This window comes from Scomber japonicus, chromosome 11 (assembly GCF_027409825.1).
Source record: "Scomber japonicus isolate fScoJap1 chromosome 11, fScoJap1.pri, whole genome shotgun sequence".
Lineage (NCBI taxonomy): Eukaryota > Metazoa > Chordata > Actinopteri > Scombriformes > Scombridae > Scomber > Scomber japonicus.
In genome coordinates, this window is record NC_070588.1 from 27,010,720 (window position 1) to 27,024,237 (window position 13,518).

Consider the following 13,518-nt stretch of genomic DNA (forward strand, 5'->3'; position numbering starts at 1 on the left):
TAAACTCATGGAAACACACAAGCAAACATATCTAGAAGTAATGCATAACAAATGGAGAAAGAGAAAGAGAGAAGGGGTGATGATTTCAAAAGAGGAAGGATGGAAGGGATGTAGGAGGAAAGGAAGAGAAAGGACAGGAAGGAAGAGGAGAGGAGAGGAGAGGAATCGTAGGGGAATAGGAGGGAGGATGAAGCAAGAGAAGGAAGGATAGACCGAATGAGGGAAGTCAGTAAGGAAGGAAAGAAGATGAGGAAGAGTTAAAAGGAAGGAAGAAAGGAGAAAAGGAAAACAGGAAGCGTTTATTACTCCTACAAAACAACTGACCTGAGAGAGCTTTTGGTGTTTTTTTGGCACAAAGAGAGGCCATGGCTCAGAGTGCTGACAGAGAGGCATAGCTGGTGTTGAGCCACTGTGGGCGGAGCAATCGCACTGTGAGAGCAAGGGGAGGTGGATGTGTTCGGGGTGGGGGGGGGGGCAGGGGACGTGGGGACGTGGGGACATGGGACGTGTGTGGAGGGGGGTGGGCATGGACGCGGTTTTGGGGGGGCCGGACTGCCCTCTGACACGACCCTGTCACATGAGAGGGGGAATCGACACCTACTGTAGGCCTGCCAAACAGCTCAGGTTAAGGTAAGAGACTGATTTCATCCACTTCTGAAGCTCTGTTTATTTACACTTGTTGGATTTTGCTTTATTGTGTTTAGCTTGTACTTCAATGTAGACACCTAGTGGTTTTATAGCAGAGGAGAGGAGGGGGGGGGGGATTAATAACAGCAAGATGTCAGGATGTGATTATCTGCTGGTGATGAACAGCAGTCTGAGAGTCAGCAGGCCTTTGTGACAAATACAGTATAGATAGTCTCTACTCTGGTTCAATCTTCACCTTGTTTAGCATTAACACTATAAATACCAAAATAGCAGGTATTCACCAGAAATTCACCTGGGACAATGTGCTCTCAGCAACTATTCAGTGGGTGGAAATGCCTGATATCTTTCATAGCTTACAGAGGACAGAGGCTCATTCATCACATAACCAGCCACCCTGAAAAACCTTCAGTAAAACATAGAAATCCTGGTTAAAAGATAATAAATGTAGCAATGCTTAGCGGAGGTAAAATAAATATATAGTTGTTATATTTTGCATAAAAGTGAAAGGTTTTACTTTGAAAGTGAAAGGAAAAAAAGCTTGTCTGCTGTGGTAAATGTATTAAGCAACTAAAGCTAATTAAACTATATATTCATATATACATATATAAAGTTGTTGTTTTGCACTTATTTTTAAGCACTTTCATGAGCTGTGTTTAACAAGTATTCCTTAAAAAAATACACAACTGAAAACTATATGTTACCACGGCTGTATATTCTAGTTTAACCTTACAAAGCCTACAGAAATCAGGAAGCAGGTTTACACAGTTGCGTAGCGTCGTATGTTTACAACACTAACAAGCATGACATCAGAGGTCACTTAAAGTTATTGTATAGAGACGCTACGGAGAGTGTGTAGAGAGTGCGCCACCGGCATAAAAACACACACACACACACAAACACACACACACACACACACACACACACACAAGGAGAGGGAAAGTCTGTGTTTATCTGCTTTACAGATGTTGAATGAAGCTTTAAGAATGAACTTTCATTCAGTATTGCACTGCCCTCAAGTGTTCATAACTGAAAGCTTATACTACAGAATCCATAGTAGAAGAAGACTGAATGGAGACTGGATGTAGTCCTACTTTAATACGTTTTCTTTTTTTTAAAGAAACATGTTACTTACCAGGATGTAATAGGACTCAGTTCAGCTTTATTTAAGCTTTATTTGCAGTTTCCAGGATACAACTTTATATTATCACATGTGTATTATTGCTATTAGCTGTAGTAGTTTTAACTGTGATACCATTAGTTTCTTTATAGTTTTTTTTAGTTTAGTTGAACTGTAACATACTATATATGACAGTAACATGCAACACTTCTATCTACTGTGATAGTTGACATCAAGAGAGTAAAGATGATATGGTAATAACATATATGTGGAATTTATTTAATAGGATGTAATATAATATTATTGTATAATAGGATAGAACAGCAGTAGTTATTCCAGTGGCAGTATTAGCAGTTGTTATTGTTATTTGAATATCAATGTACTGAAAGTAGTGCTATTTATTGTGTGTTATTGATACAGATATATTTATTTATTTGTATAGCACTGCTGCATGCCATCTGTCTGCCTTGGCCAACAGGTGGCATGCCGATGTGTGAGATTCCCCCTGCAGGGATAAACAAAGTTGTACAAACTGATGTGAATTGGAGTGAATTGAAAAGCAACACAATAGCAGCTTCAGTATAATAGTATTAGTAGTAGTAGTAGTACTGGTAGTGGTAGTAGTAGCAGTAGTAGTAGTAGTAGTAGTAGTAGTAGTAGTAGTAGTAGTAGTAGTAGTACTAGTAGTAGTAGCAGTAGCAGTAGTAGTAGTAGTATTGGTGTCTTTAGCAGTATAATATTGCTCTCTGTTTGATTCATCTGGTCTGTTTACAGGTTATGAATCAGTCAAGAGAGAGGGAGGTCAACTGAGCAACAATGAATATGTGCAATCGGTGAGTAAACTGCATGGAGGTAAAGGATTACAGAAGATGACTTATAATACACTGGACTGTCTGAACGCTCAGAGAGAAAATACTAAAAGCTTTTATAACATCCTACCCGTATAAGATGCACTGCTTTCATTGTTTAATATGCATCATGTTATATACAATATCTTAACATGCTCTAATATTGGGGGAAATAGAAAAAGGGGAGGTAGAAACATTTCACAAGTCTGAAATTAAACCATAAATGGCTTCAAAATATTATATTCATAAGCCTTTAATAAACACTAGATTCTTAACGAATAAGTGTTTATCATTATAATTTGATATCAAAATCCAACTTTTAAGGTTTTACAAATTTATTCTCCCATATTTTTACTGCTGTCTTTATAGCAAACACATGACACACATCACAAATAACAAGTGGTAGAGGGTGGTAAACATGTACTGTCTCTTATTGTTGTAAAGCACCATGTTTGTTGCTTATGTAGTGTCTAGTGCCATTCAACAAAAAGAAGGTGCTCCATCAGCAAATCTTCTGTAACGTTTTTTTTTTTGGAGAGTATATAGGTAAAAACAACACTATGTCTGGATCATCAGGCCAGCAGCTATTTATTGTTTTGACTGGCAATCAGTTTTTATTGCGAAAAAGCTGCAAAATATGTATCCCAGGGTGTGACAGCCTTACCAAAATGCTATGTCAGTTCATTTTCTGTCAGATGATTAATTCAGTATTTGAGCTCCACAACATGCAAGAAACTCCAAATCTTACAAACTATAGACTTTGGTTGATTTTAATCAGTGAGTTCAAAATGTAAATGTATTTTCAGTAAGTTAGTATGTCTGATATATGTAGTTTTTGTTGCTCTTGTTTGTTTGTTTTGTTTGAGGACTAGAAAAAGAGGCTCCATCCACACCAGTCTGTCATAAAATCAATATGATAATGAATCTTACCTATGTTAGAATCTACAGCAGTGGTCAGAAATGTGTTCAAATCCACTCCTAACACTAACCCACCAATAGTATGGGTTTTCAGTTGGATTCAAGTTGGAAAAGTGAAACATTGAGTTCTACTTAAACATACTAAATTAACTAAATTAACGCTGGGCATCGTCCCAGTAAACCATGTCAGTGAGCGAGCATGCACAATACCTGAGAGCTGGAACTGGCTCACCTGAATGTAATGCAGCCATAATGAATGTTATTGATTACACCTGTGTTTTTCCTGCTTTGACAAGTCAAAATGTCTGCTAGGAAAAGGTTCTATTGTTCTTAAGGAGTTGTTATTTCTTCCCAATTGGAAAAAATAGAACTAATTATGGACTGATGGATAGCACCAGGGATCTCAGAAAACAAACAGATCAGGTATTTAATCAGGACTAATATTTACTAAGTCTATATTCATTTTTAAGCTTGATAGTAGTTTTCAGTTTGGACAGTTGTGTGTATTTGTGTGAAATACATTCATTCAATGCATATTGCATAAAGTCCTGACCCAGTGTTGCAAGGCTTTTGTGAAGAGAGGTTGTGGTTGTGGTTGATTTTGCATGTCAACACCATGTTAGACAAGCCTTTCCTCCCAAAAAAATGACCCCCACTATACGACTATAGTTAATAAGAACTATAGTTACTTGTGAGTGACAGACCTCTATATAACCTATGAAAGGTGAACTGTCTAGCCTGAGACTGCTGCACGCTTCCTGTTTTTAACCGCAAGTCAGAACAGTTTTTAAAAGAACGTGACTTTGATTGTTGTGGTATTAACTGTTGCCATGGCGAAACAAGGTTGTCTAACTTTAACGCCACGTTTCAAGCAATCATTTTAACCCAAAGCATCTAACAAGCCTTTAACCACAGCATCGTCACATCATTATACTGCATTATACTGTATTTTAACAGCTTTGGAAAGCTCATACAAATGATGTTGTCATGTCGATCACTGGCTATAGAAGCATCATATTAGAAAACGCTCCTATGGGTCGTTCTTAGTCAAACAACCTATGGGGTCGTTTAATTTGGAGGACTTGTTGGCTTAGAAACTAAGAGTAGATAACAAAAAAATTATACAAAAATGTAAAAGAGAACATGAATTCTAAATCATGCATATTGCAACAGAGGCCAGTCCCAAGAACACCTTACATTACCTTTAACACAAGTTTTAACAGTCTAAAAGATGTCATATGAACACCAACAATTACTGTAATTATTGCCAAGGATGAAAAACGCTTGTAATAAAAAAGACAATATTTCTGGATTAATAATGATAATAATAATAATAATAATAATAATAATAATAATAATAATAATAATAATTAACATTATTATTATTATTATTATTATTATTATTATTGTTATTTAGTTACTATCACCTACTGTATTCAGGTATTTCCTTGTAATGCTAATTCATGATTCTACTAGATTTAACTATATCACAGGGAGCATTTACCAGATGTGTACCAGATGTGTAGCAAACATTATTGGCTTCTACAGAATTTGTTATACTATATATAAAAGAATGCCTCATACCCAACTGTACACAGTAGTAGAATTACTTAATTCTGCTTTGAACACCTAAATATTCATTAAAACTATAATGTTCTTAAGTAGAATTTTGCATGTAGGACTTTTGCATGTAGTATTTTTACATTGAGGTATTGCAAGGTTTTTCTTCCATATACTACAATACACTTCTTCCAGGTCTATGTAGTCCTGACCAATTATTCTCCAGGCATTGTGTGAACAGCTATTTCAGGGTCTGCATAAGACAATCTGTTGTTAATAATAAATCTAAAAAAATAATTCTTCAATTAGCATGAAGTCATTGTTTTGTAAGAGATTTTTTTTAAATCCCATTTTTTAAACTGTTACAAATGTGAAGATTTGTAACAGGAGAGTTTCAAGGTGATCACATGACATCAGTATGCAGGGTATGTATGTGCTAGCATGTAGGCATGTACACAGCATATGTTTTACTGTACATACCATCTGGACCACAGAGCACTGTGTCAGACGCCTCTTGTCCTCACTATAGTTGGAGTCACCATCAGCACATTTCCAGCTTGTGTAAACACAATAAGAGCAGGGGTCGCAATCAGGTCACATATACTGTCAGTCAGTGGCTTTCAAAGTAGCTCTATGAAAATTTGATTCTGATCGACACAAAAGCAAAGCTGTGGACGCAAGGATCGTCACAGACACAAGGATTTCAACCTGTTTTTATAAGAAAATAGAAAAACTAAAAAGTAAAACGTTCATTTTAATTGCTCAGATGTCAAAGTGCAGAAGCTTGACTGGTGAGTTGTTGACAGCTTGCTTTGCACAGCATTTGCTGATATGAGGGGAGTTTCAGTCAGACCAGCGATGTTGCAACCTCAGTCCTCTGCGGAGGCTGTGTCATGTGAGAGTGAGAGGGGTTTTTTGTTTTTTTGTTTATGAAAAATCAATCATTTGTGGTAAGTCTTGAAGCTGTAACTTGTTGCATGTAAATGTAGTTTTTCGCTCTGGACGTGAAGTGCCTGTTTGTTGGTGCTGTTGGTGCCTGCAGCTATTTGTCTCACATGCAAAGAAACAAATCCCATTTCCAGATGACACTGGATAAAATATGAGAACTGACTGGTTGTGGTAAACACTGGAAATAAGTGACCAATTATGTTTTTAAAAAAGTCAGACGTATCCAATATTGCGTAAAGAGATGTTTTAAATGCTGGACATTTATTAACTGTTGGTGTGTGTGTTTGTTGAAATGCTTTAACTTGAAATATACTGATTGTTAGATCAATTAGTATTGTTGGGTGTTTATGATATCAGTTAGCCAACTGATGAGCTTTGTTCTCACACAGAGAGAGAGGTCGCTGTGCAGAGATGGCTATGGTATGCCTGACAGATTTTGAGGAGTATGCCAAGGAACATCTGTCAAAAGCCACCTGGGATTATTATGCAGCCGGAGCAGATGAATGCTGCACCAGGGATGACAATCTACTGGCTTACAAAAGGTACAGCACGGAAAGAAATAACGTCTACCCAGACATTCAAGCACATAACAGATACACAATTTAAGCATCTTGGTAGCAAAGTGTGACAGTGACAGTACTTGTCTATATACAACACAAAGGACACAATGTTTTTCATGACATTTATCACCATGGACATGCAGTCATTGTTCAACATGCAGCGACACAGCACAGAGTAAACCCAGCTCAGATGCACACGTCAATGTGCCAACAAAAACAGTTAATGTTAAACAGCAGATCATTCGAGGACACAGAGCGAAGGCCATAAATTTCAGCTTTTTTGGACTTTGGGCCACTGTGACTGATGTCTGTATACAGTATGTCTGGTTGTGATGCCTATAATCACTAACAGAAGGTTACATTTTACCCACATTTTTATTCAACACATCACTGCCGAAGCTGCACTGTTCTTCCAACCCCCTATAGTGAATAAGGAACTGTTTCCAAATATGCATTACTAATGGGTCAAGAATACAGGGTCATGATGTTTTTCCTCATGTGTCTCCTTACGCATTTTTCTCAGCTTTCCTAACGTCTCCATAAAGACTGATAGCCTTAATGGAGACTGATGCTTTCCTTATCCATAAAAACACAGTTCATACATATATGTACATAAATATATTGCAACAAGCTTGTATCTAGGGCTTTGTTTGCTGATGTGTTTGGGGTCAGATGCCGATTTTGCGTTGAAATGTCAACAGGACCGTTTGATTTCATGATTAGGTTAAGAATTAAGGAAATAAAGCTACAATAAAGTAAAGGACAAATTCAACTTTATTTTGAAATACCCTTTCTTGCCGAGAGCTATATGAAAACACAGATACCACTCTCATGTCTGATACAGTAAATATTGCCAAGGAAAAATGGATTTCACAGAGAGCAACTTTTTTTAGAGTTTTTTATATACACAGGAGGGACCATCAGTCTGAATAGCACAAAAGACGTTGTGTTAAATACCACAAGGAGAATGTTGCCTTTTGTCAGGAGGCATGTCGCATTGGGCTTGTGGTTCAGCCTGCCCATGCCTCCGCTAAAGCACACTTAAACCCCCGTGAGTGCAAGAGCCTGGCTGGAGGCCAATCATGTGAGACTCCCAATGTGAATTAAAAGATCAAGACACACAGTTCACTTGTGCAGTCCCTACATTAGTCTACATTACATGTCCAGATTAGTACACCAATAATTAAAGAGAACAATCAAGTACATAAATACAAATACAAAATTCAAATGTATGAGAAGTTCAATTCCCATCACAATATGAAGCAACCATCAAGAACCAGTTAGCTTAGCTTAGAATAGCACAAACACTAGAATGGGGGGAAGACTGGTCTGTTCAAAGGTGACTAATCTGATCTGAAGCTCACTCGTTTTCTTTATAACAGAAAGTCCAGAAAATCCCTGCACCCAGAACAGAAATAGCCCTGCACATGCAACGGGAGCGTGTTTAAGTTCCCACAGCAACAATGTTCCTACAGACCTATGTTCCTACAGCTCTATATTCCCACTGCTCTACGTTCCCACAACACCTCTGTTCCTACATTTCGAGGAAATTACCCTATGTTCCCACATCCCTCCGTCCCACAGACATGTGGGGTGTCCTGGTACCTCTGTGAGGCCACGAGTGAAAGTCCCTCATGAGCAATCAGTTACAAATGAAGCACTGGGGCGGGCACAATGCTGTCCTGATTGGGCCGTATTTTGTGCTCGCAAGATCAGGTAGACCAGGCTTTTCTCCTCATTGGGTTGACCAATCCATGAGCATTGGTATAACCAGGAACTTATGGAGCCGAATTTTCAAATTTCACAAATTTAAAACATTTAAATGTTGAAGTTCTATCCAATCTGCTGATGCCTGACTATCATGCTGGAGACTGGGGTTTGTTTCCCACTTGGGCTGAAAAGATTCACATATGACACTGGATGCCATACACCTGGACGAGTGTGGGGGAAAATTTGGGGGGGTGAATGTAATGGATGTAGCTGTAAAATATAACCCTGACCCTAACACTAACCCTGTAGGAACATAGGGCCTAATTTTGAAAAAAAAGTGAGAAATGTGGGAAACATAGAGCTGACCCCATAACACCACAGCATGTCTTTTTTACACATCTGTTTTTATGTGGGAGCTGCTGGCTGCTTTCATAGAGCTGCTGGCTCCAGATATAAGAGTGGTATCGAACTGCTCAGCTCTGTTCTCATATAACTTGATGACAGATTCCTATATCTGAAGATCTATTATTTTAAACATAGTTTTTTATATTTTTTCAGGTGAAAATAAATCATGCAAATCTTTAAAATTGTGTGAGCACTCTCAGACAAACTAACCCCCCCCCCCCCCAAATGTTTACATATTAATACTGTCTTTACTTTACATTCAGAATCCGTCTGAGACCTCGTATCCTGCGGGATGTGTCAGTAAGCGACACTCGGACCACAGTGCAGGGAACAGAAATCAGCTTTCCAGTTGGCATCGCGCCTACTGCCTTTCATTGCCTGGCCTGGCATGAAGGAGAGATGGCCACAGCTCGGGGTGAGGACTGTGGGTCAGTGAGTGGTGTCACTGCATTTCAGTAAAGCTGATAGAGTCACCTGGTAGACATGAGAACTACCAACAAAAATATTATACTACTGAATTTGAATTACTTTCTGTTTGTTTAAAGGCTTTGGTACAGGTCTGAAGATTTCATGTTTAAATGTAAATGTACGTCATGGCTTATAAAACCAGTGACATTTCCACCAATGAGCTGACAATAACCACAGTAATCATTTATCACCTTCCACCACACAGCCACAGAGGCACTAAACACCTGCTACATCACCAGCACCTACTCCACCTGCTCAGTGGAGGAGATTGTGGCAGCGGCTCCCAACGGCTACCGCTGGTTCCAACTGTACGTGTACCGGGACAGGAAGCTGTCGGAACATATTGTGCACCGCGTAGAGGCCCTCGGCTACAAGGCCCTTGTCCTCACTGTCGACGTCCCCTACACTGGAAAGCGTCGCAACGACATCCGCAACCAGTTCAAGCTGCCACCACACCTCAAGGTCAAGAACTTTGATGGTGTCTTCCAGGTAACAGTACGTGTTTTCAGCATACTCTCAAAAATTCAGACACAAGAAAATTTATTCTGCTTGATTCACTGTGCACTGATGTATTATTTCATGTCTATACTAAGTAAAACCTTGATACCAAAGGCATCATTTATTATGTTATACCAGATGTAACATTTTAGATGTCTATTCATTATTTTATGCATATTTCCCTGACATATAATTGACCGGTATAACTGCTAAATGCTTACCATATACAGAATTGGCATATAGCTTGAGACAGTTCAAGTGATATTCAGTGTTTGAACATTTGACATCCTTTTAATATGTTACATTAGAGAGACAGTATACAACATATTCAAACTCCATGTTGTGCTGTAAAGGTGTCAAAGTTGCCCCAACACAAAAGTTTAGGCATTATCAATAGCCTAATAGTACAAGTGACTGTTGTAGTACAATGGTATGGTATGTCAAATGCTTAAAGCAGTTGTACATATATTATGTGCACTATAAGCCGGAGGCTGCGGGCCCAGAGGAATATGGGATCCCAGCCAACACCTTGGACCCGTCCATCAGCTGGAAGGACGTGTACTGGCTGCAGTCCATCACCCGTCTGCCTATTATTATCAAGGGCATCCTAACCAAGGAGGACGCTGAGCTGGCCGTGGAGCATGGTGTCCAGGGAATCATTGTATCAAACCATGGGGGGAGACAGCTGGACGGAGGCCCAGCTTCGGTACTTATTGTCCATATCTATCATAAAAGCATTTTGTTTCTTGTGTTGTGTTTCTAGAATGGGGTGCAAAGGTATACAGTAGCAATGACATAGCGTTGTTACAGCAGTTGTAAATGTAGAAGTAAAGTCAGTAGTCGTGGTAATAGAATATGATGTGTATATATATATATATATATATATATATATATATGATAACTACAGTAGTAGTTATTAATACAGAGGTGGTGTAGCAGCCAGATCGGTATCAGTGACATTACTGCACAGTAGTATCAATAGCCCTCCCCTACAAGCACTATGTATAGTAGCAGGATTAGTGCAAGCTGTTGCAATTTTAGAAGCAACAAAATAAATAGTTGTAAAATTAAAGGTATAATTTCAACATTTTGGGAGATATTCATGTTTGCTTTGTTGCTGAGAGAAAAGCTGATCTAAAACTGACACTACAGTTTTAATGCAGGGTTATGTGCGGGACTACTTCTTTTCCAGGAACAGTGATTTTCTGAATCATTGACATCATTGTGAGATTTCCAGGCAACTAGCTGAAACACCAGGAAGTCACTGCTCTCGGTTCTGATGATGTCAGAACAGCGCATGATCCATTACCAGTTCTTTTTTCAGGCTAGCTGTAGCTAAACTAAGCTAAACATCTCCTTGCTCTAGCTTTATAGTTAACAAGCAGGTATAAGAGTGGTTGCGATTTTTCTCATTTTACACTCAGCAAGAAAGCAAATAAAGCATATTTCTCAAACTGTAAAACAATTTCTTTAAAATTAGCAGTAGTGCTTGTCGTAACATTAGCATTTGACACTGATAAACCTTGCTGATAATATCAGCATGTCATTGGTTTGAGGTAGTGACTGTTTGTTAACATCCGGGCTTTAGTCACCCTCTTTCGAAATACAAGTGTGAAATGTTGCTTAGTATGTGATAAGATGGTTCAACTCAGGGTGAAGTGCCATACACTTATCAGATTGTGCACTGTTGCTATAAAGTATACTGGCTTTTCTGTATCTTCATCTCTAACTAACAGATTGACGCACTGTCAGAGATCGTGGACACGGTGCAGGGTAGGATCGAGGTCTACCTGGACGGTGGAATCAGGACAGGAAGTGATGTACTGAAAGCGCTTGCCTTGGGAGCCAAGTGTGTGTTCATTGGCCGACCAGCAGTGTGGGGCCTTGCATACAAGGTACAACAGCAGTCACCCTGAGTATGTGTGTGTGTGGCATACTAAACATCAATCTGAGGTTGAAAAGCAGCATTGATTTTAAAGGTTGACAGAGATTCTGATCACATCAAGGTGTTTTGCTTCACTGGCTACCTGGACATGTTTTCTCTCCTGCTCAGCTTCTACACATTCACAAAATCCAAATACATACAAATCCAGTGTCCTTGGCAGCTAAAGATTTGCCTTGAAAGTCATTTACATTCTTTAAACAAGGGTTTCGTTGTAAGGTTGACATGGTTTTAATTGTTTTTGCCTTCAGCAGTGAGACATTTGTAGATGTTATGCTGTCTCAAAGCGATGAAAGCCAGTTTTGATGCAGTGAATCGGAAAGAACAAAAAACATTTGATGTAGAATCAGAGTCTACTGAAAGAAACTTATATTTCAGACCCATCATGAAATCATGATTGCAATAACTGAAGCAAATACAACTTATCTCTACAGTATTTGCAGGGGGTTGCAATTTTGAAAGATTCCAGCCATTTCTCTGTATTAAAAGTGCTACTACAGTAGGAAGATTTTGACATTGTAAATGTACTGTTCATACCTTGTGATCAGAATGAAAGTGCAGCAAGTCCATCAATATCCTCTATTTTGTATTGATGTTGTATGAAACTGGGTTGGATTCACAGGAGTTCTGCTGAAGGCATTACGGCACAAAGTTAGCCTTTCCAAACAAAACTTGCTTCACCAGCAAAGCGATTCCTCATTTTACAGTTAGTCTTCAACCTTTCCTCTCATCATCAAAACAGGGCCCAGGCCAGTTGACACGAAAAAATGGGGAGATGGGATTGATGGGAAATTTGGTCTTATCATGAGTATTAGGAGAATTCCCTACATCAGTCTAATCAAAACAACAAACATGGCACGTCATTGCCTCATGCATTCAGGTGAATTTACACAATGAACTTAGCTCTGTTTTTCCTCAACTTGCAAAACCACGAACGCTTATGTAAAACTTCACAAATTGCATCACAATTTCTGAGAAAAGCCACTTCAAAGAGAAGCTTATTTTATCTCAACAATCACAAAAAAACTCTGAAGGGACTGACATTTGTCTTTGGCAGTGAAATATAATACTAATGACATGAAATGTTTTCAGACGTGTATCTTAAAACTACAGCTGTAGTGTATTGATATTACAGATGGTATTTGGTCTTTGATAATGACTATTGGCCTTGTGTGAACTTTCAGGGTGAAGAGGGAGTGAGGGAAGTGCTTCAAATCCTAAATGATGAGTTCCGTCTGTCCATGGCTCTATCGGGTGAGTCACAGATGTTAAATCAAATCACTTTAACTGGATAAAGATCACAGTGTAAGCATGCTAATATATGTCTGAGCCAAAAGAAGTATATCTGTACATCACATTCTTATATCTACCTCGTCCAGGTTGCCGGAACGTAGCTGAAATCAACAGGAACCTCATCCAATTCTCTAAACTCTAACCTACCAGCAGATGGCAGCACTGAGGACGATTACGGCATCCACTGAACAGGATTCACCACTGAACCAAAACCACTGTGTTGACAAAGAGCTCGAGACTCCATCATGGGGAGAAAAAAAGACTGAAAGATGTTCGATGATGTCAGAACAGAATTCATACCTTTATCATGTCAGGAGAACACGATACATGCACTCAGACTAAAAAGCTTCCACAATTTGGAAACAGCATCCAAAATTTATTCATGCAAGAGTGTAGGAGTGGGTCTTGGGGAAAGATAAGGCATCAGATTTAGCAAGTCGTGATGATTTTTGCTTTTGGACTGGAAGGGATGGAGACACTACATTGAACTAACAAACTTCTCTTGGTTTTACTGTAATGAATAATGACATACTGACGTACTCTACAGTTTGAGATGCTACCAGTGCTTGTGGTTAATAAATGCCTGTTGAGGTGATGAAGAAC

General features: G+C 38.9%; 1 protein-coding gene across 4 annotated transcripts; it reads left to right on the top strand.

Annotated features, from left to right (window-relative positions):
- The first annotated feature begins 535 nt into the window (after positions 1-535).
- Positions 536-13,517, top strand: hao2 (hydroxyacid oxidase 2 (long chain)). 4 transcript variants are annotated; one of them, XM_053328009.1, is made up of 9 exons: positions 536-630; positions 2,540-2,598; positions 6,429-6,581; positions 8,978-9,129; positions 9,388-9,677; positions 10,165-10,386; positions 11,417-11,575; positions 12,807-12,876; positions 13,002-13,517. In XM_053328009.1, the coding sequence occupies exons 2-9, from the start codon at positions 2,582-2,584 to the stop codon at positions 13,055-13,057; spliced, it is 1,119 nt and encodes a 372-aa protein (XP_053183984.1). In that variant the 5' UTR covers positions 536-630; positions 2,540-2,581; the 3' UTR covers positions 13,058-13,517. The 4 variants fall into 4 exon arrangements, with proteins under 4 accessions (XP_053183984.1, XP_053183986.1, XP_053183985.1 ...); XM_053328011.1 differs by having other exon boundaries at positions 9,388-9,671; XM_053328010.1 differs by lacking the exon at positions 536-630 and having other exon boundaries at positions 2,521-2,598.
- The last annotated feature ends 1 nt before the right edge of the window (position 13,518 follows it).

Excerpts from the sequence above, each read along its gene's own strand:
- hao2 (XM_053328009.1), top strand. Across the intron at positions 6,582-8,977 it reads AATCTACTGGCTTACAAAAG|AATCCGTCTGAGACCTCGTA; the intron begins GTACAGCACGGA and ends CTTTACATTCAG. Across the intron at positions 9,678-10,164 it reads ATGGTGTCTTCCAGGTAACA|CCGGAGGCTGCGGGCCCAGA; the intron begins GTACGTGTTTTC and ends GTGCACTATAAG.